General features: G+C 37.8%; 3 protein-coding genes across 6 annotated transcripts; 1 reads left to right on the top strand and 2 right to left on the bottom strand.

Annotated features, from left to right (window-relative positions):
• Positions 1 to 1,162: 1,162 nt before the first annotated feature.
• Positions 1,163 to 11,057, bottom strand: LOC126793162 (ATP-dependent DNA helicase Q-like 4A). 2 transcript variants are annotated; one of them, XM_050519605.1, is made up of 26 exons: positions 10,909 to 11,057; positions 10,732 to 10,843; positions 10,491 to 10,640; positions 10,242 to 10,299; positions 9,608 to 10,036; positions 9,114 to 9,284; positions 8,898 to 9,028; positions 8,323 to 8,701; positions 8,115 to 8,246; positions 7,768 to 7,854; positions 7,536 to 7,663; positions 7,033 to 7,153; positions 6,791 to 6,942; positions 6,562 to 6,697; positions 4,784 to 4,907; positions 4,631 to 4,701; positions 4,409 to 4,477; positions 4,155 to 4,283; positions 3,906 to 4,064; positions 3,741 to 3,821; positions 3,494 to 3,655; positions 2,903 to 2,958; positions 2,263 to 2,383; positions 1,979 to 2,073; positions 1,729 to 1,806; positions 1,163 to 1,656 (listed from the first exon to the last, which is right to left on the bottom strand). In XM_050519605.1, the coding sequence occupies exons 2-26, from the start codon at positions 10,758 to 10,760 to the stop codon at positions 1,263 to 1,265; spliced, it is 3,642 nt and encodes a 1,213-aa protein (XP_050375562.1). In that variant the 5' UTR covers positions 10,761 to 10,843; positions 10,909 to 11,057; the 3' UTR covers positions 1,163 to 1,262. The 2 variants fall into 2 exon arrangements, with proteins under 2 accessions (XP_050375562.1, XP_050375563.1); XM_050519606.1 differs by having other exon boundaries at positions 10,732 to 10,822.
• Positions 11,058 to 11,245: 188 nt separating this feature from the next.
• Positions 11,246 to 13,483, top strand: LOC126794513 (tyrosine--tRNA ligase, chloroplastic/mitochondrial). 3 transcript variants are annotated; one of them, XM_050521256.1, is made up of 3 exons: positions 11,247 to 11,320; positions 11,632 to 11,754; positions 11,853 to 13,483. In XM_050521256.1, the coding sequence occupies exon 3, from the start codon at positions 11,884 to 11,886 to the stop codon at positions 13,345 to 13,347; it is 1,464 nt and encodes a 487-aa protein (XP_050377213.1). In that variant the 5' UTR covers positions 11,247 to 11,320; positions 11,632 to 11,754; positions 11,853 to 11,883; the 3' UTR covers positions 13,348 to 13,483. The 3 variants fall into 3 exon arrangements, with proteins under 3 accessions (XP_050377212.1, XP_050377213.1, XP_050377214.1); XM_050521255.1 differs by lacking the exon at positions 11,632 to 11,754 and having other exon boundaries at positions 11,246 to 11,320; XM_050521257.1 differs by lacking the exons at positions 11,247 to 11,320; positions 11,632 to 11,754 and adding an exon at positions 11,440 to 11,458.
• A 1,149-nt stretch (positions 13,484 to 14,632) lies between these two features.
• On the bottom strand, positions 14,633 to 22,631 carry LOC126796370 (uncharacterized). Its single transcript, XM_050523182.1, has 23 exons — positions 22,379 to 22,631; positions 22,189 to 22,296; positions 21,956 to 22,104; positions 21,773 to 21,854; positions 21,263 to 21,678; positions 20,638 to 21,070; positions 20,334 to 20,557; positions 19,871 to 20,066; positions 19,540 to 19,682; positions 19,277 to 19,451; positions 19,107 to 19,160; positions 18,624 to 18,803; positions 18,022 to 18,134; positions 17,237 to 17,419; positions 17,007 to 17,064; positions 16,466 to 16,525; positions 16,294 to 16,335; positions 16,061 to 16,197; positions 15,833 to 15,968; positions 15,674 to 15,751; positions 15,443 to 15,559; positions 15,287 to 15,349; positions 14,633 to 15,193 (listed from the first exon to the last, which is right to left on the bottom strand). Exons 1-23 carry the CDS (start codon positions 22,523 to 22,525, stop codon positions 15,107 to 15,109), a joined length of 3,381 nt encoding a protein of 1,126 aa, XP_050379139.1. The 5' UTR covers positions 22,526 to 22,631; the 3' UTR covers positions 14,633 to 15,106.
• Between the last annotated feature and the right edge of the window lie 2,352 nt (positions 22,632 to 24,983).

Here is a 24,983-nt window from a genome sequence, read left to right as displayed (position 1 = left end):
TGGTTTTGTTCGGTTTATGAAGACTAAACTCAAAACTTAACCCAAACATAATCGGTTCTGTTCGGTTTTTTTATTTTCAGTTCGGTTTTTTTCAGTTTTTTCAGATTCAATTTTAGTTCGAATATGATTTTTTCGGTTTTGGGGTCTGTGTGTCCACCCCTAGTAGTAATTAGTATATCACGGAAATGTTTTTATCACGGAATCTAGTATACATATCACGCTAATTAACAACAGCCATTAGTTAGCTTCAAAAAGAACTTCATGTTTACATCCTAATACAATGTGCTTGTATCACAGCATTTTCAAGGAATCGGGAAGATTCGTTCATTGTTTCTGACCTTTAACATCTGAGTTCTATAGCTAGGAGTTGCAAAAGTTTAATTACATGATCCAAGCGTGATATGGAGTTCAGCTATCAAAGTGTAACTAAATAGATTTCTGAAACATGTAGGATTAATAGAATAAACCTTAATCAAAACACTGTTATTTATGAAACAATAATATTGCATACAGTACAACAGCAGAACCATGGAGATAGTTTTACTGAAGATTGAAAACGTGGAAAAGAAAGAGATTACGAGAAGATGACATGTGAACTTACATATATTAAGAAGTTGGAGATGGCCTGCTGCAACATCTAAACAGCCACGTACCCAAACCTGTATATATTTTTTAAAAGCATATTAGTTTTGGCACCCTGAAAGCATAATACTGTAAATGGCGGTTCAGGTGGGGATTCAAACCTCTGTTTCGTTGGTTCCTCTTGGAATTGAAGCTGTGACGGAGTAGTTGAGTGATGGCCTGGGATCTCAATGGAGATGGCCATTTCTGGAGGAATCACTGATGACGACTCAGACGACAGACACGGAGTTGGCTCTTCTTCGTCATCATCTTCAATCGAAGGCCACGTCCCCTCTATTTCCGGTGAATGACTGTCATCTTTGGTGGACGGTTTAGATTTTAGTTAGCCAGACAACTTCAAGTGGATTCCGCTACACTAGTTGGACCTAATATTACAACTCTAAAAGTAACTCATTATGCTGCGATGCCTCCAAAACAAAGAGCAGTTAAAAGAATAGACAGCAAGAGTGAAACACAAGTTATATACATTACGCATGATAAAACAGGATTCAACAGAACCTTGTTCAATCCATTTTGAAATGCATGATAAAGAGGCTCATCTCCTACTTCTTTCTGCATATCAAGAGACCATGAATTGCTGATTTTAATATAAATATTGACCTCAGTATCAGTTACAACAATTATCGGTGTCGCCCATATTCATGCGTGGACCATTGGGGAAGCACTCTTCCACCAACGTCCTGAACAGTCTTTGTAGCTGAAGCATGCACTTCAAAATCATAATCATACAAATCTAGATCATCATCCATGATTTGGTTGTAATCAGGCTGCTGATAACTATAGTCTTCGATGGGTTTGCTCTGCTTTTTTGAGGCCCTTTTCTTTGATCGATCAGTGCTTTTGGTGAAGTCATCATCGTCTTCATGCCCATTTTGTTTCGCTTTGCTACCCTCTCTTTTCCTCTTTTCCTCGTTACTGTCATTGCTACTGCTACTGTTTTTGCAAGTTTTATACTCCCTGATCGTAGATTCAATGGTTTCGAGTACTCGATCTCCATACTTAGTCACCTTAACCCTGAATTATGGCAAACATTTTCAGTGCTTTGCGTGTTAGGATAAAAGCATTTAGCATATATGACTGACTTACTTGTTGATGCCACTTATTTCCAGGAGTTCCTTCTTGGTTCTAGGAAGTATGGAGCTCAAGTCTCTCAATGTCTTATTCCTGATCAAGTGAAAAGCGTAGTCGTTAGGACGCTTCATTCAAAAGTCACGAGATAAATCACCAAATGGAGAAAAGTTTACAACTCTGCATAAGCAGGACTTCACAATTACGTCTGTTCTCTTCACATATTTATTCTATTAGGATGGGGACAAAAAGAAAATAAGTGTCTCACCCAAATATGTGATATGCCATGACCCCATCCTCAGATTCCTTTACGAGAGTAGCTCGAAGCATTTTCAAATTAGCAAATAATTGGGTAGAGAGATCCTATAAAAATGTGAAGTAAACACGTAAATAAATAATTGGCCGTTTTGGTGCTCAAGTCTTATATCGCAATCCCAGATCATTCCCACATATATGAAGGGTTTACTGGCACACGTAAACATATATAAGCATAATTTGAAGTATGTATCATGCATGTAACACAAACGCAATTTTATAGACAAAGGAATATACCACATCTCCATTGGACTGAGTTTGTCCGGCGCCAAGTTGCTGAGTCTTCAGCTTCTCAGATGTCAGTGAACCTTTAGTGGAAGTGTTCCACTGCTTTGAAGCTTTTATAGAGGAAGGGAATCTACAGGATAACTAAGATGTCAGTGTCATTATAACTGGTGAGCATTTCTGTATAGATTCCATCAGACTTCATATGAAATGCATAAATTAAGAAAAGAAAAGAAATAAAATATCAAAGAAAGCATTTCTTAAAACACAGAGAGAGATATCAAACTAAACATTTCTTGAGACATTGCGAGCAACAAAATTAGCTCTTGAAAGATTGTGAGTGTAAAGCATTTCTAAGTTTGCTGAATCAGCAGATACAAGTGAGCGAATTTCGAAATTGGGCTTGATAGTTTCACACTAGCGCATGCACACACACATGGGTCCTTTGGTCAAGGAGAATCAAGCAATAGATGTACCCAATTGAAACTAAGAGTATAGCACACAAGTAAAAATGCACATACATGCATGGTTAACAAACAATTCTAATAGAGTATATTTCCATATAGTAAGACCAATTTCACTTGGATGTCTGAAAAGGCAAAAGAAGAGTAAATGATAAAAAATTGAAAACATCATGAGTAAAACGCATGACCTTAACATGACTGTCTTCCTGCCAGAGAAAAGTTCACATGCTTTAAACTCATTAACCTGAAATAAAAATTGACAAATATAATTAATACATAGGAAGTCAGAAGCTAATGACATGTTAGATTTCAAAAGGAATAATATTGATATTTATGTATCATTTTGGCACAGAAAAAACTGGCAAAGGCCATTGCGCGAGGACAAAAGAAATGTTTTTGTGATAATGCCACACAGCCATTGAGTCATTTACTTATTCTCAACAAGAAATGAAATCATCCAAAACACTCTGTACATATGAAGAGATAGATTCCTTGGCCCGGTATTGTGGATACTCATTTCAGTAATACAAACATTTGTCTCAGAATTCTCACTCGTAAGAAACTATCAGAACACGCCTCTTGGCTGCAGACCAACCAAAAAATCATGTGAAAACTTGTGTTAAAGTGTCATTTATTTTTCTATATTATTTATTTTCTCAGATTACTGAAAATTGCTGCAAGAACCAGAACATGATAAACAACGTATTCCTTGCTCTTTTCGTCCAAAAGAATCTATTCTGAATATCTGAGCATGAGTGATTTAACAGAATCACAAGTACCTTTAGTATTGATGATACCGATCCATAAACATCGCTTTTCTTGACTTCCTCCACAAGCAGATCCTCAGTAACAAGATGACGTAATACACGAGAAGCTTCTCCCTTGGGTAGATGTTTCCCTGCTCCATGCAACCTTAAAGTCTGGTGCCCGTGTTTCTTGACCTAAATTACAAAACAACATTATCAAAGATAAACAGCGAATAACTACGGACAGTATATGCCTTACAAGTTAAAAGTCAAATCATACAAATTGGCTTAGGGATCCCCTGTAGACTTCTAAAATATGAGCTGATGAACACTGCTGGCCTGCTGATTTCACAAGTTCAACCTGAAAACAACACATGGCAAAAGTTACAATGCTAACAAAACAAGTCATCAATCCAAGCAACAAAAGAATATATTGGTTTCAAACCAGTTGCTTTGCTATCTCCGTGACATCCTTCTCAAAGAAACTCTTGACCTTCAAACAATTATCGCACGTCTTATTGCAGGTTGTATAATCAAATTTTTCTCCAAAATGAACAAGCTGTAGAAGTCGTCGGCAATCAACATCATTTTCGCAATAACTCACCTGAACAGTTAATTCCTTTTATAACATATGTGATAGAAAAGAAGCTAATAAATGCATAAGGACAGCTACACACAAAGCCTCAACCAGTACCATGCGCAAAAGATTCTCAGTATTTGTTTCCAGTATTCTCCCAGAATTAGCTGTATTCATACGATTTTGTCCGGGTGTCAATGGGTTTTGCTCTATAACTCCTTGGCTAATCATATGTTTGACTCGTATCTGTGAAATAGATGGATAAGAAGAGACATGCTGTGAAGAATGCAATAGCAATGTCTACTTTTATAGCATAATCAAGCACCTTACTGGTTTCCAGTACACTTAAAGGTTAACTCACGGAAACTTACATAGTCACTGTAACTGTAATACAACACACAAGATGCACGTTGGCCATCTCTACCAGCTCGACCGCATTCCTGAAACATTAGTTTAAAAAGGTACAAGGGATCACTAATCTAAACTTAACAGTCAAAAACACATTGCTAGGATGAGCTAGAAGTATCAAGTTTAGTTTCAGAATTCATATCACAATTAGCAATCTCAAATAAGCAATTGACTACAACTTATACCTGATGATAACCTTCAATAGATTTAGGGAGAGAATGATGAATTACAAATCGCACATCAGGCTTGTTTATACCTGCATTCCAATTCCAATTCCAATTCCAATATCGGTAAAATGATCCTAAATTTCAAGGCAGCAATCAGAAAAATAAACGTACCCATTCCAAATGCCACTGTAGCACATATAATATTGATTTCATCTTTACTCCACTGCTTCTGGACAAAGGCACGTTGAGCAGGATCCATATTACCATGGTAAAATGCTGCTTTATGCCCACATTCCTGAACAACAGATGTTTGTTCAAGCAAAGCTTAATTCATAAAAAAATTAATGTTACAATTAAAAGCTATTCTTTTGAGGCATGGGTAAAGAGATTTTACTTGTAGTGAATCGGTCAACAAGTTAGTCAGAGAAACAAAACCAGCACATCAAACCAAGAGAAACAACCACAAAGGAAAGAACACAGATTTAAGGTGGTTCAGCAAATAGCTTTGTGAAGAAGGTAACACAAGGAAATAGTTTGAATATGAATGATGTATTGAACTTCTATTTTTTACAACTGAATCATATGAACAGCTACACGGGAAACAACTATATATAGACTAGCAAAGCAAACAGCACTAAGAAAAGAAACTGCACTAAGTAAGCACTAGCTAAGAAAAGATAGCACTAACAATAGCACTAAGTAGACAGCACTAACAATACTTTGCCTGCATCCACCGGACAAAAACACAATTCCACTATATTAATAATAGGTACACAAGAAAGACTAAGAAAACAAGGACTCTTATGTTCTTATCTTTCTCCTCTCTGCCCTCTCTCACCCTCTAACCGAGAATGTAACACATTATGCTATGTCTCTGTGATGCCTAAACCTAGAGCATAACCCCTCATATAGCCATAAGGACAAACATGTTTCCTTACCAAATAGGAATCTTATTCCTAATAGTGGTAGGCTGTAAAGCCTCCTCCTTCTACATGAAACCATCATCAATAAGGATTCCATATCCTTACCGGAACACCATACTCTAAAAAACCATCTTAAGAAAAACACATGGGCTGGAAACCCAACAATTTTATGTTATGTGCTATGAATCAGTATATAAGTTGTCGGTATGAGCGTTTTCCTTTTTTGTCTTTTTTGTATAAAACCTATAAATTCTCATGGCTAAAAAACAAGACCCTCTTGGTTCTCATCAAGAGATCCCCTCAAAAGATGGAATAAGATTAAACACTGTAGTGAATCGGTCAACAAGTTAGGCAGAGAAACAGAACATACACAACAAACCAAGAGAAACAACCACAAAGAAAAGAACACAAGAACACAGATTTAAGGTGGTTCAGCAAATAGCTTTATCTACATCCACCAAACAGAAACACACTTCCACTATATTAATAATGGGTACACGAGAAAGACTAAGAAAACAAGGACTCTCTTCTCTTCATATCTTTCTCCTCTCTGCCCTCTCTCACCCTCTAACCGAGAATGGAACACAGTTTGCTCTGTCTCTGTGATGCCTAAACCTAGAGCATAACCGCTCCTTATATAGCCATAAGGACAAACATGTTTCCTCACCAAATAGGAATCCTATTCCTAATAGTGGTAGGCTGTAAAGCCTCCTCCTTCTACAGGTAAACCATCATCAATAAGGATTCCCTATCCTTACCGGAACACCATACTCTAAGAAACCATCTTAGGAAAAAAACATGGGCTGGAAACCCAACAAACACAAAATACAATAAACTGAAATAAACAGTGGATAGTCAAAAAACCAAGATGTGAACATCCTGGGCCGGGGGAATCCAACTCTGACTGCTGTCCAATTAAAACTTAAAAAAAAATTAAAGCAATAACAGAAGACTTTTCCAATGCAAAATGTATGGGGACATAAAACTACAACCCATTCAAATAAAACTGATCATAATAAAACAAACCTGTAATTTTTCAGCAACTTTTTCACAGTCCATTCTTGACAGGCAATATATTATTCCACTTTCATCATAGTGATTTTCTTTAATGAACATGTTAATATCTTCCATGCATTTTTTGGTCTTGGGAATAACAGCATACCTACAAACAAAATCTTCCATCATTTTAACTACTAGTGACATTTTGGAATAAGGAATACCCTTAAGAACATATTTATCTTTGTTCCACACTTGCCATAGATTTGGGCGATTGAAACTTTGCCGAAAGATGATGCAATTTACAAGACCAAGTGCTTGCACAACATCTTCTTTTACGCTAGCTGTTGCTGTAGCTGTTAGAGCCAACACTGGTGTATCTGGAAACTTCTGCTTCAAGATACCCAGAGCCTACACAATTTTAAGAATAAACTGTAAAATTAAAAATTATCATAAAGTAAAAGGCAACTCTTATGAATATGAAAAATATACTGGTTTAACCTGATAATCAGGTCGGAAATCATGCCCCCACTGACTCACACAATGAGCTTCGTCAATTACAATCCTAGAAAGCAACTGACGAGCGTTCAGACTCTCCAATTGCCGCAACAGATAATCACTTCTGCAGCCAAAAAACATTGGTCTCTATCAACTTCATGGGTACATAAAAATGTATTTGAGGTGGATATAACTTAGAATAGGCTAGGTATCCATCTCAGTGATTGAGGGAAGATGAAGGGGGTTAAGAAATAAAAGTAATTAAATAAAGAACCTAGTTCTTCCCAATAACAGGATATTTTAACTTTGCTTATGCAGGACCTTTTTGCTCACAATATATGCTACATGTCTCAAGCCATAAAATTAATTGGTGACAACACAAATATCAAAATCTGAGCTCTTTCATAGTTAATACAATGCAATAAAGACCCACTGCAGACATAACAAAGGACACAGAAATAAGTATATTTGCTAGTATATAAATACAGTAGAGAACAAACACTCACTTGACAACTTTTTCGGGGGTGACATATAACAGTTTGTATTTACAACATTCAGAGCTAACTGCTCTAAGAATCTCCTGTTGTTCACTCCACTCCATATTGGCACTTAGGTAAGCAGCAGGAATGTTTGCCTAGCAGATATGAGAAGGCAAAGGAGGATGAAACATAATTGTATATTGTTACACAGATAAAAAGGTAAAATCCATATGAATTAAAGACTGCAAAGAATCATCACCTGAAACAAGTGCATGATTTGATCTTGAATAAGAGACACAAGAGGAGAGATTACCAAAGTTAAGCCTGGACAAATTACAGCAGGGAGCTGCATGATACAGAAATCAAAGTAGATACACATTAAAATACAGTGTTGAGCATATAATTCCTGTAAAAGAGGAAACTTAAAAAAAAAACTGTCAATAGAGATACAATTCACTTGGTTTAAATATTGGTGATTGACAATATTAGATCAAATTACATAGCTGAGGCTGAGAAATTGAATTGGAAAAGTAAGGCACGGTTTTGTTGGTGAGCCTAAAGGAACAGCTCAAATGGTTTAAAGCTTGGAGAACAAGATTAAAGTACCTGATATGTCAGGCTCTTACCCCCTCCAGTTGGCATTAATACGAAAACATCATGACCGCTCATTGTAGCATTGATGACCTCTCTTTGGTTGAGGCGAAAAGAGTGGTTACCAAACACTTTCTTGTTCTTAGCCTGAAAGTTGGCACAGTCGGTCAATAATTCAGATAGTGGGTAATGGAAATAATAAATATTATAAACTATAGATGACCTCCAGCTCTTTAGTCCATGGGAAAGAACCATCCCTCCACTTATTGTCATTTGAACCTTCAATATAGTTGACATCAACAAACTTTGGGATGTAAGGTTCCCTCTCCACAGGAAAAGATGAGAAACCAAACTTATCCGTAGAAGAGGATGAAACTGATGATGAATTCCACTCTGCGTATCCTCCTCCCTCTTTATTTAGATGAAACTCGGAATTAAATCTCATGGGGTCAGTCCTGAATGCAGGTGCTGGAGGTGTTTCATATTGGAAAGGCCTGGGAGTTGTTGTGGATGCGGAAAAATGTGAATTCCGTCTTTCCTCGTCCATTGAGTTGGTACAGAGATAACTCTCAAGGGCCTGAATCTGCTTATTTAGCTGCATCCTGTCAACCAAAATAAATTTATTTAATTTTTGTCTTATCTTTTTCTGAAGTATAAAAAACAAAACAAAACAAAAAAAGAGGAATGCGAAGTGAACAATAATGGAAACAGTTTACAAAGCTTTTATTAGATATACTGCCCTTCCTTTTCCTTTACTTTATATGATTTTTATACAAATGAAGGGGTTGGTATGCAAACCTATCTTGGCGAAGCCTCTCTATTTGCGGTGGACTGAGCTCATCAACATTATCAAGCAGTTCATTTGATACAGTTATTAGCCTGTCCTTCATTTCTTGCAGATGGTTTGAAGCTTTTGGGCAACCTCCTATCTGTATTAGATTCAAGGATTGTGCTTATCAAATTGAGTGCAGAACTAAATGGAGGCAAAAAACAGCAACTATATTATATGCATACCTTAAATCCATGAACACAATTTGTACACAACTCTGGTGGCAAACAAGTCACTTCTTGTCTCTCAGTATTATCTTGACGGATAGATGGAGTAAGGGGTGGAAGCTTGGAAATTGATGGTTTAGGTGTGCAACTTGATTGGTACTGTTCCACTATGTGGTCGACATCAATATTCTGAAAACAGTAAATGCATAAGATATATGAGTGGAAGGAGATCAAAACATGCTTAAGAAATAGACAACAAAATAAGAACTCAAGCAACAGAATACATAAGACAGGACTGACAATTTTCACACAAAAAACGCCAAATGATAAGAAGCAAGTAACCTGGATTCACTAGATACCACCAATTCAGTTTTTTCTGTGCGATCTAAGAAGTGGTGTAATTTTATTTTTAATTTGTTTTGACCTAGTCATTATTCAAAGGAATGAATACTAGAGCTCTAAAAACCGACATCTTCATAAGCAGTCTTTTATTGAGACTTTATTTGGATTACCTCAAGTATGTCATCATCATCGTCAACGTCCATCGTATTCATCAAATTATTCAAACATTCTTTCGCTTGGCTGGTATGAACACTATTATCAGTAACTGAACCACCTGACACCTGAGAATGAGAATTGTTGACCAGTGATTCCCTGACCTGTCTTTGCCCCCAAACACTTATTCCTGCAACATTATCGCTACTTGACCGAAACCCACTGCGGACACAGGTTGCAGCTTCACTTGACTTGCCATTACTTACATCCAAGTATTGATGTGTTTGCACATGTGCAGTACTATTATTAATGTGACCTGAGCTTGCAGATGTAGTTCTTCCCACACCATGAGCATGCTCAGCGCTAGCACTTCCAACTTCGACAGTTTTACCAGGCCTTGCATAGTTCCTAGAAGACTTCTGAAGATTGGAAAGCGCATGCCAAGCCTGCCAAAATTATCCTGTTCAGCAGCAGTTTTTTAATTGTAAAAGCATGTAAAGCAAAAGCAGTGTCCCCCATCTTTCGTAGAAAAATTCGAAACAGATAAAGAGTTCCACAGATTTTGAGTATTTCAAGTTAAGATAAAAGATAAAGGAAACACCTAATAGCCAAGTTAAGATAAAAGTAAGACGAGCCATCTAACAAGTGTACCTTTTGAACTTGCAGACTATCTACTCTTTGAAGATGTTGCATAGGAAAGACCATCGAGCTTCAAAGCAAAAGTACAGTCTTTGTCAGATATCAAAACGGTTATACATATACATATACACAAACTTAAACTCACCAAATAGTAAACATCCATGTGCACAATGTTAAGGATTACATTGACAATGTAATTGGTCCAGGTGCTCTTACTCGAGTGTATCGTAAATCATTGCTAATAAGGACCAAGTTACATACCTAGTAGCCATTGGGGATCTCTGTGATGGTAACGAGAATAGCATATGCGAGCTGTGAGCTTGAGTTGGGTTAGAGAAATTGTCAAGTGCTCTCATATGCTCCAATAAACCATGTCTCAAATCAGGAGCAGCATTGCCTAAATGGGCACGACTACAGCAGATAACAACCCAAAGCCACAACAAGTGAGGACAAGAATAAATCAAAATTGAAATGACAAAAAAAAAAGGAGTGAACTTGTGACCTCGTCTGTGATTCTCCTCCTCTATTCATCGCTTCACAAGCTTAAAGCAGCAAGCTTTTCTTCATCTTCAGCCTCCCCAGTGTTCAATCGACTTGGAGAAACAACGAAACCCCTAAAAATCGAATCTTGAATAATTAAATTTACTGGGAAATTGGGTAAAGAGAGAAAAGGCGGTACCGTTGAATTGCAATGTCATCTGCTGATTAGGCCCTAAACCAATTTGGATTGGGATCTTTGATCTAACCCGAAATGAAACCCTAGAAATCTTCCTAAACAAGAATTTGGGGGAAACAGAGAGAGAGAAAAAAAATGAGTTTGGAGGGATTTTTTTCTCGTGTTTTCTTTTTGGAGATTAGGCGCGATTTCAATCCTTTTACATTTGGCTTTTATGTTATGCAGCTTTTGCTGACTAAGCTTTTTCTCTGAACCGTTGATTAAACTCAACGGTCACAAATAGACTGTCTCACCTTTCCCTAAAACCTTTGACAGATGAGTTTGTTGTTGTTGATGAGATAGCAGAAGCAGAAGCCCCAAAACAGCCAAGTCTGAATTTGGGGATGGAATATCAACAAAGTTAAACACCCACCAAGTAATTTGTCTAACTCTAGCTTTCCTAGTCTTGTTTTTTATTTGGGTTTTGTGTGTTTTCTTTCAAGAAACGATTTTGATTGGTTCTGCTGTGTTAAAGGTTGTAGCTTTGATAGAAACAGGAACTGAAATGTAGATGGTATGATGACACTTGCTTGTTTGCATTGTTCAATCAATTTTGCTATGCTTTTATTTATATTGTGGACAAAGTTGTATATAGAATCCGCTTAGCAGTAATCATGATGCCTCTATATTCATCGCAAAAATGTTGGAGCATTTTTACACCTTGCGTCTTGTTGCTTCGTATTTCAGTGCTTTGGTGCTTGAAGATAATCTTTCATGTACTTCATGATTGACTGAATCATCAGCTACTCTCATCCAAAACAAAAAAGAAAAAGAAAAGACAATTGCATAATGGGGTTGTAAAATTTCATGGTAGTTTGCAGTTAACTCTCCTAATGCAATCTTGGTGTTATCATGTGTAATGTTTTCGTAAGTCCTACTAGGTTCTGATAATTATGTATATCTGGCAGGATATTTTTGTTCATTCACCAGCCTATCAATATGAGAATGGCTGCTGTCTCCACTTCAAGGACCTTTCTTTACTCCCATCATTACCATAGCCTCCCATTCATTGTTCCTTCTTTCTTGACTGCTTCCAGGGCACCCAGATTTCACCGTAATAACATGAGAAACCCCATCCTCTTATCGGCTGTGAGGTGTTTGCAGTCCTCTTCCCGGCGTCAAAATGTGGTTGACATTTTGGAAGAGAGAGGGTTGCTTGAGTCCTTGACCAGTGAGCAGCTGAGGCATGCCTGTTCCGACCCTAGTCTCCCTCCTCTCAAGGTCTACTGCGGGTTTGACCCAACTGCTGAGTCATTGCACTTGGGAAACCTTCTTGGCCTTATTGTCCTCTCATGGTTCCAAAGATGTGGCCATAAAACGGTAGCTTTGATTGGCGGGGCCACTGCTCGTGTCGGGGATCCTTCAGGCAAGAGCTTGGAGAGGCCAGAGCTTGATGTGGAGACTCTGTCGCAGAATACCTCTGGTATTAGGAATACCGTTGGGAAAATTTTGGGGTCCAGTGAGGTTTCCATCTTGAACAATTATGATTGGTGGAAAGAGGTGACATTGCTGGATTTTCTGAAAGATGTGGGTCGGTTTGCGAGGGTGGGGAGCATGATGGCAAAGGAGAGTGTGAAGAAGAGGTTAGAGTCAGAACAAGGAATGAGCTACACAGAGTTCACTTACCAGTTGTTGCAGGGCTATGATTTCCTCTACCTCTTCCGGAGTGAAGGTATCAATGTTCAGATTGGAGGTAGCGATCAGTGGGGAAATATAACTGCGGGGACCGAACTCATACGGAAGATTCTTCGAGCTGATGATGTTGCCTACGGTTTGACATTTCGTCTTCTCTTGAAGAGTGATGGTACCAAATTCGGCAAGTCTGAAGATGGTGCCATATGGCTTTCCCCATCCATGTTGTCACCCTACAAGTTCTATCAGTATTTTTTTTCTGTTTCGGATGCTGATGTCGTCAGATTCCTCAAGATATTAACTTTCCTGGACATGAACGACATTAAACAGATAGAGAGTGACATGAAGAGACCTGGATACCAGGCCAACATGGCACAGCGGAGGCTTGCTGAAGAGGTTACTCTTTTTGTCCATGGCCAAGATGGTCTAGATGAGGCTCTCAAGGCAACTGAAGCAATGAGGCCAGGAGCTGACACTAAATTAGACTGGAACACCATGCAAGCCATTTCTGAGGATGTCCCTTCCTGCTCTTTTCCTTATCATCAGGTCCTAGATCTTTCCATTGTTGATCTTTCAGTGTCATCCGGTTTGTTTGACAGCAAATCCGCTGCCCGACGACTATTGAAGCAAGGGGGCCTTTACCTGAACAACTCAAGAGTTGATAGTGAAAGTAAAAGAATTGAACCTCAAGATATTGTGGATGGAAAGCTTCTCCTTTTGTCTGCAGGCAAGAAAAACAAGGTTCTTGTACGGATATCAAGTAGCAGCTGAGGTCCCTGCCTGATGGTGTGCATTGATTTTTTGTAGACATTTTAAATTTTCATTATGGTAATTCAATTTTAGCACATATGCAGACCAACTAAAGCTGGAGATATTACGGTGAATATGTTAGAAACCAGTTTCAAATCATCCCTTTTTGATCCATTTTTTGGTAGCAAATGTGAGAAAAGTTTCAGTCTAAGTTTCCTGCACATATCACTCATGCAAATAGTTTGCATCTGATTTAGTGCTATTAGGAGTCACCTCATATTTCTCGAACCTGCTCAGACCAGTTGATGACTCGCATAATTTTTGGACCGGTTGGTAGAAACTCTACATAAATGTGTTCATAGTGTTAATCAGCTTGTGCTTAAGCTACAAGTAGTATTTTCCTTTTCCCGAATCTAGTGCTGGCGCGGTTTCCTGCGAGTTTTTATATTTACAATGTCTTATTGATCCCTTGATATAAGATTCTTGGTGGTGTCTTAAATCTGAATTTATTAGCTTTGCATATTAAGTGCCACAGCCCAGCGTTCGCTGCATTTTATTCTTGCTATTACTTGTTGGACAATTATAGATTTTTTGTGTTATATGGTGTCCTGGATGGTTTAAATTCGAAAATGGAGCTGGCTGTAGGTCTCTGCCTCATTGCATGTGTAAATTGAAGGGAGATTGTTGGTTAGGTTTTGTGCATTGCAAAGTTGCTTCTTCTTCCTTGAAGTTACATGGGGAAGCAAAGGTGAGCTGGGAGATTTTTCTTTTCCATGCAGACCCTATGGTTCTGGCAAGGGAAGAGGGATTTACCAAAACCCATCTGAGGTTGTAGCGTGTTGGTTGTCAATTGTGTTCTATTGATGGAAAGAAACAGAAGAATATACATAGGTGTGCAGGGTTAAGAATCTTTGGGAGTTTCTAGTCAGCTATTTGGGTTGACATCATGTGCATAATATACTTCCAGTTCTGGGATAGCCGAAGCTGGTTATGGTACACCGTGTATCGAACCAAAGTTAACATACCATTCTGGTCCATGGTGAACTTTTGCCTAACATTCTTCCTACAATGGGTCTGTCTTATTGAGAAGTTTGTGCCCATTGATAATTCTCTTTGGAAGGTGAGTCTTCTTTACTAGGACAATTTTGATGTCAGAAAGTTGGTTAAATTAGCAGGCAATAGAATTAAGAAAAGATGCAGGGTGCTTTAGCCATATAGAGCTCTATTTCCTAATGATGAACCTCAGTTGTCTTCACCAAGGACAATTCATCTGTCATTACTCATTATTCAATAAAGGGCATCAAAACAATGAAAACTCATGAACTTATCCTTTCTGGTGTAAAATTACGATACATCAGAGAATCTCACGTTCTTAACAACTCGTACAGATAGCCTTCATGATACTATTTAAGAATTTTATACAAAATATGACAGTGCCAAAGAAAAAGAATACAAGACTCGAGAGTAAGACCCTGCTGCTCCTTTCCCTCAACAGTGGTTTCCATCAATGATTATCTACAACATCAGTTTCAATTTGAGTATCATAATAAAAAATTTGTTTAAGCAGACCCATGACATGGCCACCTAGTGCTCATCATCCATTCCATTACACGTAGATGCCTCTTCAGCTGAGCGAGATAATTGTTTGTTATTATATATGCATGATCTGCTCGGCATTTGTTACTCCAAACCAGGTAAAAGACTGATCCCCTCTTTGAGTAACTACCAAATGAGCACCAACTGTCAAGTAGAGATATCATGTACATATTTGATTGCAACTTCACTTCTCTTCTGAAGTTCCGAGGGAGGAAAGTTGATCTTCCAAATCTCCAAGCAGATCATGGTATTCAGTAAAGGCGGGATGTGACTGAAAAGCAGTAGAGTAAAGCACTAATAATACACATATGGGGTAGATGAATAAAGTGAGGATTATTAGTAACGACGTTGCACAAGACAATACCTGTAGGGTGATGCTATATGCTTTCCACAACCGCATATCATGCTGGAAAAGATCAAATAGAACCTGTGCATAAAACAAAATCAGCAAAGAACACGCCAATAAAGCTGACATGCTCATCATAGGCAAGATATCTGTGAAAAATGAAGCAGTTCATACCTCAGATCGTCTTAAAAGAGTGGCAAGGACAACTATCCACTCTTTAAACTTGACAGAGCACATATGTGCCAACAGAAATTCTGCATCAAACCGGCTCTGCAGTATACTCATTTGGAGCTGGAATTATAAGAGAGTATTCAGTACTTAGTTCTCCAGAAAACAAAATAGACTTTGAGGATATATATATATATATATATATATATATATATATATATATATATATATTAACACCTTTTGTCCAATTAGTTCAAGTCCCGAAGCGAAATTCTCCAAACGTGCACATCCATATCTCTCTCGCTGAAGATATTCCTGTAATGAAGTGTGAAAGCTCAGAATCATTTGGCAGCGACATCAAAATGATCATAAAGCATAACTGCAACTGGATCTTACAACTAAATCGAACTGGGTGCCTTTCACAAACGCAACTAGCTTTGAAAGCTCTTTTCCCGACATCAAATAGCTAGCATGGCTTTCCAAAATGTTCTTCACAGAGGCAACATGTGCACTATGTTCCTTGAGTGAAGAGCTGCACCAATGGAAATAAATAATCAATTATTCTTAATAATATTGTCACGTTACGGAACCATGCAAAACAAGAAAACAAAAATAAAAATCTACCTCTTATCGAAGGACTGTTTTCTATTACTAGAACGAAAACCAAAATAACCCAAGAATCTGGGAGATGATGGAGTTTGTCTGTCTGTATCTGATGGTGCTTGTTCATAATCCCTTCCAGATCTCAGCAAGAACCTCACCTAAATGTCAAACAAAGTTGTAATTATCTACTTCATAAGATTTAGCTGTTGTTGATGCAACTAAAAAACTAGCACATGAAATTTCCAAAGACGTACCAGCTCCCCAGCAAGTTCATATAGGGATTCGTCCAATGTTGCCTGCATAGAAGTGACAACCATTGTAAGTAAAATCTCTTGATAAAAGGAAAAGAATAAAGGAATTGAGCCCATGCATACTTAGTAGAAGAGAAATACTTTTAAAATGGTAACCAACTTAAAGATTTGACACCTGTAATAAACGCAAAGCACAGTACTGACTGACAGCAGGACCTTCAAGCTTTGCAATCACCTGAGGAATTCAAATAGAAAACAAACACAAGCCTCATCGGTTAGCCAAACTATTAATATTCACCAGCAGAAGTTGGAAGCTTTTATAAAGAAGTCATAACCAGAAAAAGGATTTGCATCCACAGAATTTTGTAACCAGACATTCGTAAAAATGTTTTAGGAAATGTACTTCCTGTATTATATATATGCACATCTTAAAGGAAATATATTATCCGCACTGCACTAAGTACCAAAAAGGCATGTGCAGTTCACTAAAATAAGCCTTTTATTGAAGAGAGTTGCAACCAAAGAATATTTGTTCTTACAATAAACTGAAACCCCACTTGTGACAAAAAATTGTATGACATTCTTCTATATTGAGAAAAAATAATAGTACTCCTAGTGAGGGAAACCTTATGTTTAAAAGAACTGAAAAAAAAAAAAGAACTAAACCACAATTACTTGATCAATATCTTACAAGTATCAATCAAAATAAATCTTACAAGTATATAGCATGCAGCAGTGCGGTACCATCTGCGTTGGAAACATTCCTCAAACAACCTGAAATTTGAAAAGATAAAGGTGTCACAATTTCAAGATTAAAAGGCAGAAAGCAAACCGCATAAACCTACACAAAAATGTGAAACTCGTCCTTGACGCGAAAACAAAGTTATATAGTTCAGACCATAAATGGAAATAGTACATTAAGATGAAGAAAAGTAAAGATTTATACTCTGTTGATCTCCCGGCAGCAGTAAACAAATCTGCCCAATGTCGACCATCAGTTTTTCTTGCAACACTGACAACCACATCAAAATACTCCGGGAAGTTTCTGAGCAAATCACATGTCTTCTCTAGAAGAGAGGAATTCTTTGCATATTTAGGCCCAGAACTCTGATTCTTGTTTGCACTTTGCCTGACAATAACTTTATTAAGTGACTAGAAATACATGGATGAACAGGATAAGATAGAATTAATATTTAAATTAACCATACGGAACAAGCACATTGAAAAAAAAAATGAAAACAAACATATTCCACAGTTTATCAAAATTAAACAACTAGATCACAATTAGATTAGTAAAGGGCACTTACAAATGCACACTTGGGAAACCTAGTCTCAAAACACCTTATATGAACTACTTGCATCTCACTCATTCAACTTCAAGATTTTTATGCCTTAATCAATCATTGAATCATTTCATTTTACCAAGTAAAAATGTGGTCCTTCAGCTTCTTCCAAAGCAGTTAATTGAACTATTGAAGAGTGAGGCCAGCAGCCAAGGATGCCCATTAAACCAATATCAGAAAACTATACTTGGTTCCTACCAAATCAGGGATGAGAGGACCCAGTGTTATAGATTGGTTTACTGGAGAACCCAAGAGCAATGTAGACGAGCATAAATGTTTGGTTCAATGATAACTCTTAAAAGATTATTACTGGAAAATAGTTAAATCAAAAATGCTGCTCAAGTCCTTATACTTGTGATGTAATTTTACTTTCCGTAACTAAACTTACCTGGATATGTCTGCCTCGAATACGGTAAACAGAAGCCACTCCATACAGTGAGAGAAATGAGGTTTTTCAGCTGATAATTGGGCCAACCTTAAAGCTTCCTCCCTTTTGTCCCTCTGCAAGAAATAACCATAAACCAGGAAACAAATATACTTTTAGAACAAGCCAGAAAACGAAGATACATCATATTCATGTATGTCAAAACAGCATTATCTTAACCCATATATTTGTAACATTCAAGACAATGAGCGAACATATTTCCATTTCATACATATGTAGGGCATGGACAGAAAAAATGCGTGCAAAGAGTGGAATTGAATTACAACATCTTAATTATTAATCAAGCAAATAATAACTTGAAGGGAATCACTGATAATTTACAGTTTCTGGTTGGCAAAGATGGCTTTCTTGAATATAAAATAGTCTCATGTGCAGATTACTCAATGAAGTACCTTTGATCAGGCCACTTTTGACCACATAAAAGTAACAAAGGGCAAAGTTGGAGGTCAGAAATGTAGCATATGTGAGTTCATAATATCAATTTTCTAAATGTTATGCACCACCAACCCCAAATCAAGAGTAAAAACTAAAAGGACAACCATTACCTGAATAAGGTGCCTTAGAAGACAATGTAATATAGTTTGAGCTTGAGGTGTAGGCTCAAAACACGGAAACTCTGTGCAGGCAGAAAATGACATTCGCTGGGAAACACCAACAACAACTCCAGCATTTGGAAGAAGTCCCAGAGGGTATACCTCGCGATCAAATTCAAGCTCCGGATCCAGCTAAAAAATGATGGTGAGTTACTTAATCAATCAGAGAAAACGGACAAACCTAGTAGATTTACTCCACTAAGCTGCATCCAATCATCATAAAGAATTTGCAATATCTCTAATAAACAAAGGCAAAATAATTAAGGTATCTAAGAATGAGAAGTCCAAAAATAAGGCCCATTTAAAAAAAATGAAAATCTTAAGCCTCTGAATGATAGACTGTTACTGAGATATGCAGGTTATAAAACAATTTACAATTACAGCCATACAATCTTTAAAAGACTGAATCCTAAACATTCTCTTAAATGAGTGTACCTGCAAGAAATCCTCCTGCTTAAAAGGGTCAACACCTAGAGATGGATACCAAACCTGTAAAATTAAACTTCCAACCAGAATAAATATCAGGCAAATAAAAACTAATGCTGGTAAAGATCGACTTTGGCATGACATCAAAGCCAAAATATGAAACCTCAACATCAAATTACCTGCATTCCGCGGTGGCCATAATCTAACCATGAAACCTCCTCAATAAGATTTGATTTTTCCTCCGACTGACCACAAGTAACCCAAAATAATTCAACAGAATCAGTAAGCTCCCTTTCACGTCCATCATCCAAATCAAGAAGTGAAAGCTCCCCATTTACTCTCAATATCAAACATCTAGCAACATAACATCTTAAGTCAGGTTTATTGCAGATATCACTACAAATACTAAGATCAAAATGAACAATTATGAAAGAGCACATACCTTGCAGGCTCTTTTAGTAAAGGATCTGAGTTAGACATCTCATTATCTGATATATGCTCTCTCGGAAGCTGATCTGGAACAAAACGCATTGCTGCAGGATGGTTCTTTGCAGTCATTATTGAGAGTTCTCGTACTGTAGAAAGCTGTTTGTCATTTTATCACTTAAAATGCATGAAGAATTATTTTCATTAAATTATTTTTATTTATGTGCATATGAAATTGTCACATACAACCTATCTGATATCTGCTAACTGCTATAGTAAAAATAAATAAAGAAACAAATACCAGTAATATAAATTTGACCAAAGAAAATCAGGAAGTATTCTTTTACCTCTAAATTTGGGGTAGTGGAAGGAGTCAATTCACCATATAATTTCACATGAAATATGTGTACATCAAATGGGCGATATGTGACTAGTATATAATCTTGATAGACATCCATGACCATTGGTTTCGCAAGCAACGACTTTCGGTAGAGAAGTGAGCTCTGATCAAGGTGATATCTTGGATAGAAAAGCAATTCATATCTGGAAGTATGAATATTTGATCATTATGGTGTATCACATAATAAGAGCTTACAAAAGAAACTCCTTCCTACCTATTAAACAAATAGATGAACATAAAAAGAACTGACAGTAAACCTAAGACAGGGGATGGTAGCATAATTGAGAAGTAGGGTATCGGGCATGGTATCTAGAAAGGATATTCCAGCTAACGTAGAAAAGGTGGACATCCGAAAAAACCTTGGAAGATTATACCATACAGAAGTTTAAAAAGAAGGATAGCTAGCTTACGTGTTAGTTGAATCAATGTAGTTGCAGACAACAACAATCTTCCCCATCCATAACAAACCTTTGCACTGAATTTTCTGTTCCTGAGTAATGTCTCCAAACACTCGCCATTTCTTGAATCGTATGTCGTATATGATTAACCCATGGAGACCGGCAACTGCTAAGTACATACCATCTTTGCTAGCAGCTACATGTTGAACTGGCCAATTTTGTGAGATATAAGAAACCTGAGTCGAAGAAAAAGAACTCTCATCAGACATTTTAAACACAAGATGAAATAAAATATAAAAAATTTTGAAGTCATAACTGGAAGGTTAAGATGTAGCATCTTAAGTTCATCAGTATCTTCAGACTGAACAACAAGCAACCGATCATCACCATATATCACTTGCCGGACATATGTCATGCCTGAAACTCCTCTGTTAAGGCAACATTTACCAAAGGAAAATCCAAGAATCCTCTCCAACGATCGTTCTTCAATAGCATAGAGCCTATATCCATATTCATCCCACTGCATCAATGAGGTGCCGCCCATCAAAGGTTCAAATTTACATTCATTGACTGCCTTAACGACCGGGGAAGATACTGAACTTAGGCCTATTTGACGGATTGTTGACATCAAACGACAACCAGAAACAGACCAAACTGTAAGTCCTCTTAACTTCCACCCAACTGCAAAAGCAGAATTATCAGGTGTCCATGCAATGCAACTGACAGGTCCAGTGTCTTCCATTGAGTATCTGAAAAGTGGAAAAGGCAAGCCTTTATTAATGCAGATTTTCTATTGAAACATACACCACGATCAAAAATTAACTGCTTTCTACTATAATGTAGTCCGTTGGATTTACTGACCAATTTTAGCCACCTAGAAAGGTAAAATGCCAATATACCAAATTAATCCACCCTTGGCTATACTCAGATCTCATACTTACCCCCAGTCATACAAAGATACAGATCTAATCAGTGATGCAGATTCTGCAAAGTCATACAACTCCACAACCCCTCTTTTTGTCCCGACAGCAAGGATCTGTTGCTCCAAAGCTACTGAAGTACATACAGCATCACCAACCCCTAGCCTCTTTTCAGCTTTAATAGATTCAGGATGCTTTAACCCTTTCTTACTTATAGAACATGACACCAGTTGTCCATCAGAATACAAAACAAACAGTAACCTTAGTGGGAAACAAAGCTCCAGTTGGATAATAGCAGACTTGCTGGCGACGCAATTATTGACAGGAATAGTTCCCGGAACCCCTTTAGAAGCAAGACCGTTATCAAAAGAATGCGATGATGACATAACTTGACCGTCATCAAGCGGAACTCGATCAAGTTCACAAGTCCCATAGAACTGTGCAACAAAAGAGTACAACATTACTAAATAGCTTTGGTTATGAAGCAATGCCAGTCACTAAACAAAGAGGATTGCATTGCAAAATTCACACCTCCCCTTTCCATGAGAAACTGTAGAGTGATCCATCAGAAAGTCCAAGTAGCATATGTTTGCCATCGCTTACGATATTGCTCCTGCCAAAAAAAAAGGAAGAAGTAATCAATTGCAATGATAACAGTAGTTGCGAGATTAACTAAGAATAAACATATTTAGAGTCATAAAAATTAATACTTACAGAGTAATGTTGTTATCAGGAAAGGGGACTTGCTCAGTTAGAAGAGGAGAAATCGAAGCAAGAAACAAAGCAGAGGGTTGCTTCCCTCCTAATTGAATCCTTCTCTCCGAAAACTGAACCTTAAAAATATGAAGAAAGAAACAAGAAGTCTGCCCAAGAAAAAAAAACAAAGACAACATTAAAAACCAAAGACACAAACATGAAACTGGAGATTGTGATTAGAGACACTTTACAATAACAGCAATGAACTTGGCATCGGGACTCCAGACAGCTTGCAAATTCTCGCCTTGGGTCTCAACTGAATGAGCGTCTCTCATGTACTTGCCAACTCTCACTTTATGCTACAACAAAAAAAACCGAACCAAAATTTCAATGCCCCAGTTCAAACTAGATTGAACCCAATTCAGTAATTGAGTAGGTGACCTGTGAGGAGGACCAGAGCTCGAGGTGAGAGGGAGAGACGACGAGCAGTAAGCCATTGATGAGCTTGAAATATATGATCTTCTGGGAAGAAGGGCATAAACCCTGTTCCAGTGGGATCACCTGCGGCCATCCGTATGACATATACATCGTCAACTTCGATTTCTTCCAAGATCTCACCGGAATCGGATTTGGATCACAGAGAGATTAGAGATCTCTCAAGGTCCCCATGGTTTGCTTTTTCAGATGAACCCAATGGATCTCATTTTCCTCATTCTAGATTTCTAACAAGAACAACAAGTTTAACGACTCCACTCTCAATGTCGTTTTCACCTTCATGAATATAAGTTTTTAAACCAAGTAAATACAGTCTTAAAAAAATTATGTGTATACGTAGGAGATTATAAGTGAATCTCACGCACACCGATGGGTTTGGCCTCGAATTTTGCTTAAATAATCTGATCGAGATGTTTGGTGAATTTTTTTCCTTGATATTTCTGATTTCTTATGCACGAAAATCTCTTCCTTAACACCTTGGGAATCCTTCTGCAACATGGATTTGTCTTTCCTAATAAGAATGAGTACGTTAGAAATAAAGAAATACGAAAGAATGAATCATACTCAAACAAGGAATTATAGCTCAATGTGGATTTACAACACTGAGCACAATTTCATCATCAATTCACTCATATTCGATATAAGCTCTTCCTAAACACTTGGTCTAACAAAATGAACTAAAACACATTAAATAAGAGGTAACAAAGAGTAAGAATATGACATAATCTCATTAAGAACGTCACACTTTATGCTCCTATTAGCGAGGCGGTTACAAAATTGCATATCTAGCTGTTAATCATCAGGGGAGCAATTCAAGGAACAATTATGATCTTCCCAAAAAGAACAAGGGGCAGTTTCACTGCTATATATGTTCAGGGAATCACTATGCATGACACACCCAAAAAAAACTTCTATTGTTGCTTTATTAGCTGAAGAGAGTGAGAAACAAAAAATCAGAAAAGTCAGAAGCCATTATGAGTTCAATGATGCTACTCAATGAACTCTCCTTAGAGGTCAAAGACAACACTATAGAGATCTACGTGGATGTTTATACTTATCATCCCGACGAGTATTCATTCAAGTCTTCTTTGATACTTGAAGGAGTCACTATATTTGACGAGGAGTTGTTCATGTTCGTGGGAATTGACATCAAGAGCTATACCTTAGAGGAGACTGAAATGCTAGCGGCCTCAACCACAATGAAGAAGTGGAGCAATCTGTTATAGCTAGGAAAATTCCAGCTTTATACAAAGGTATGGATGACCCACTTCATGTTGAGGGTCTTTCCACCATTTTAAGCAATGGAGTGCAAGATATGAGATGAAGGAGTTCAACTTCGAATGGATGTGCAGCACCAGTAGACATGACGGCATGAACAAGCTAGCACCTCAGCCAATGGAGGTGATCATCATAAGTAGTGATGAAGAAGAAGAAGAAGAAGAAGAAGAAGAAAAAGAAGAAGAAGAAGAAGAAGAAGAAGATACAGAGGTTGGTAGTGGCCAACTATTGTGTGAGACTGATTTGGGATTAGATATATGGTTGGTCCAAAATTTATCAAGGAAGCGCCGGCAACTCAAGATGGAGCATGGCATGTGTGTGAAAAGAGAGAGAGAAGGAGTTGAAGTCCAAATTGGAGCAAGCAGCGGAGGACACACCAGAAAGTGCGACAACGAGGGTGTTGTCAAGCTTTAGTGGGGGAGGTTTGTTACTCTTAAGTGCTACATGCACTATGTGCGCGGGCGAGGTTCACCCTTGCACCAAGCTTAGCGTGCATGGCAAGCAAGCAAGGAGCCAAGTATACAAAGACCAAGCTGCAAGCAAGGCACGACACAGACTTATGTGGGACTGTGCATGGAGATTAGCCTCACCAACAGGACAGTTGCAGGGATATTAACCTCGCTAGCAGACAGTTGCAAAATGCAGGCAGATTAGCCTCATCAGCAGGCAGTTACAGGCAGTTGCAAAGATATCAGCCTCGTCAGCAAATAGGCAATTGTAGAGCAGTTTTGGGATGAGTTGGCAAGGGAAGTTATATTCTTGGTGATTATCCTAGGTAGTTACCTAAGTGATGGGGGTTGTCCACTACATACTAGAATAATGGCATGTATGAAAAGTTTCAGGCAGTTGAAGGAAGTTACATCTTCCATGTAATGTAGGTATTTAAGAAAGTAGGAACTCTAGCATGAGACTTGGAGAAGTTTTAGTGAACATTGTCAAGATCCTTGCTAATCTATGTATGTTTGCTTTTGTTTAATGAAAAGGAAAGCTATTTCCCCAACATACTAGTGCATGTTCATAAACTAGACTTTTCACATATAGATCATTAGGTGAAAGAGAAACACTTAATGAGTTGGGATTTGGGGGATCTCACACCTATCGAGTAGGATAGAAGAGCGCGACCTCGCTTACAATAGGGTTGAGGAGAATAGGCTGAACTAGGAGTTTGTGGACGTCCTAGCGCCATCACGCAGCCACTTGACACCGTCGCTGTCAAGACCTAAGTAATGAAAAATTCCAGTGCGTACTTAAGACCCGTGATAGTAGGGATTGA

This window comes from Argentina anserina, chromosome 5 (genome assembly GCF_933775445.1).
Source record: "Argentina anserina chromosome 5, drPotAnse1.1, whole genome shotgun sequence".
NCBI lineage: Eukaryota > Viridiplantae > Streptophyta > Magnoliopsida > Rosales > Rosaceae > Argentina > Argentina anserina.
Note: the sequence above shows the minus strand (reverse complement) of the source record. Positions and strands in the feature narration are given on the sequence as shown.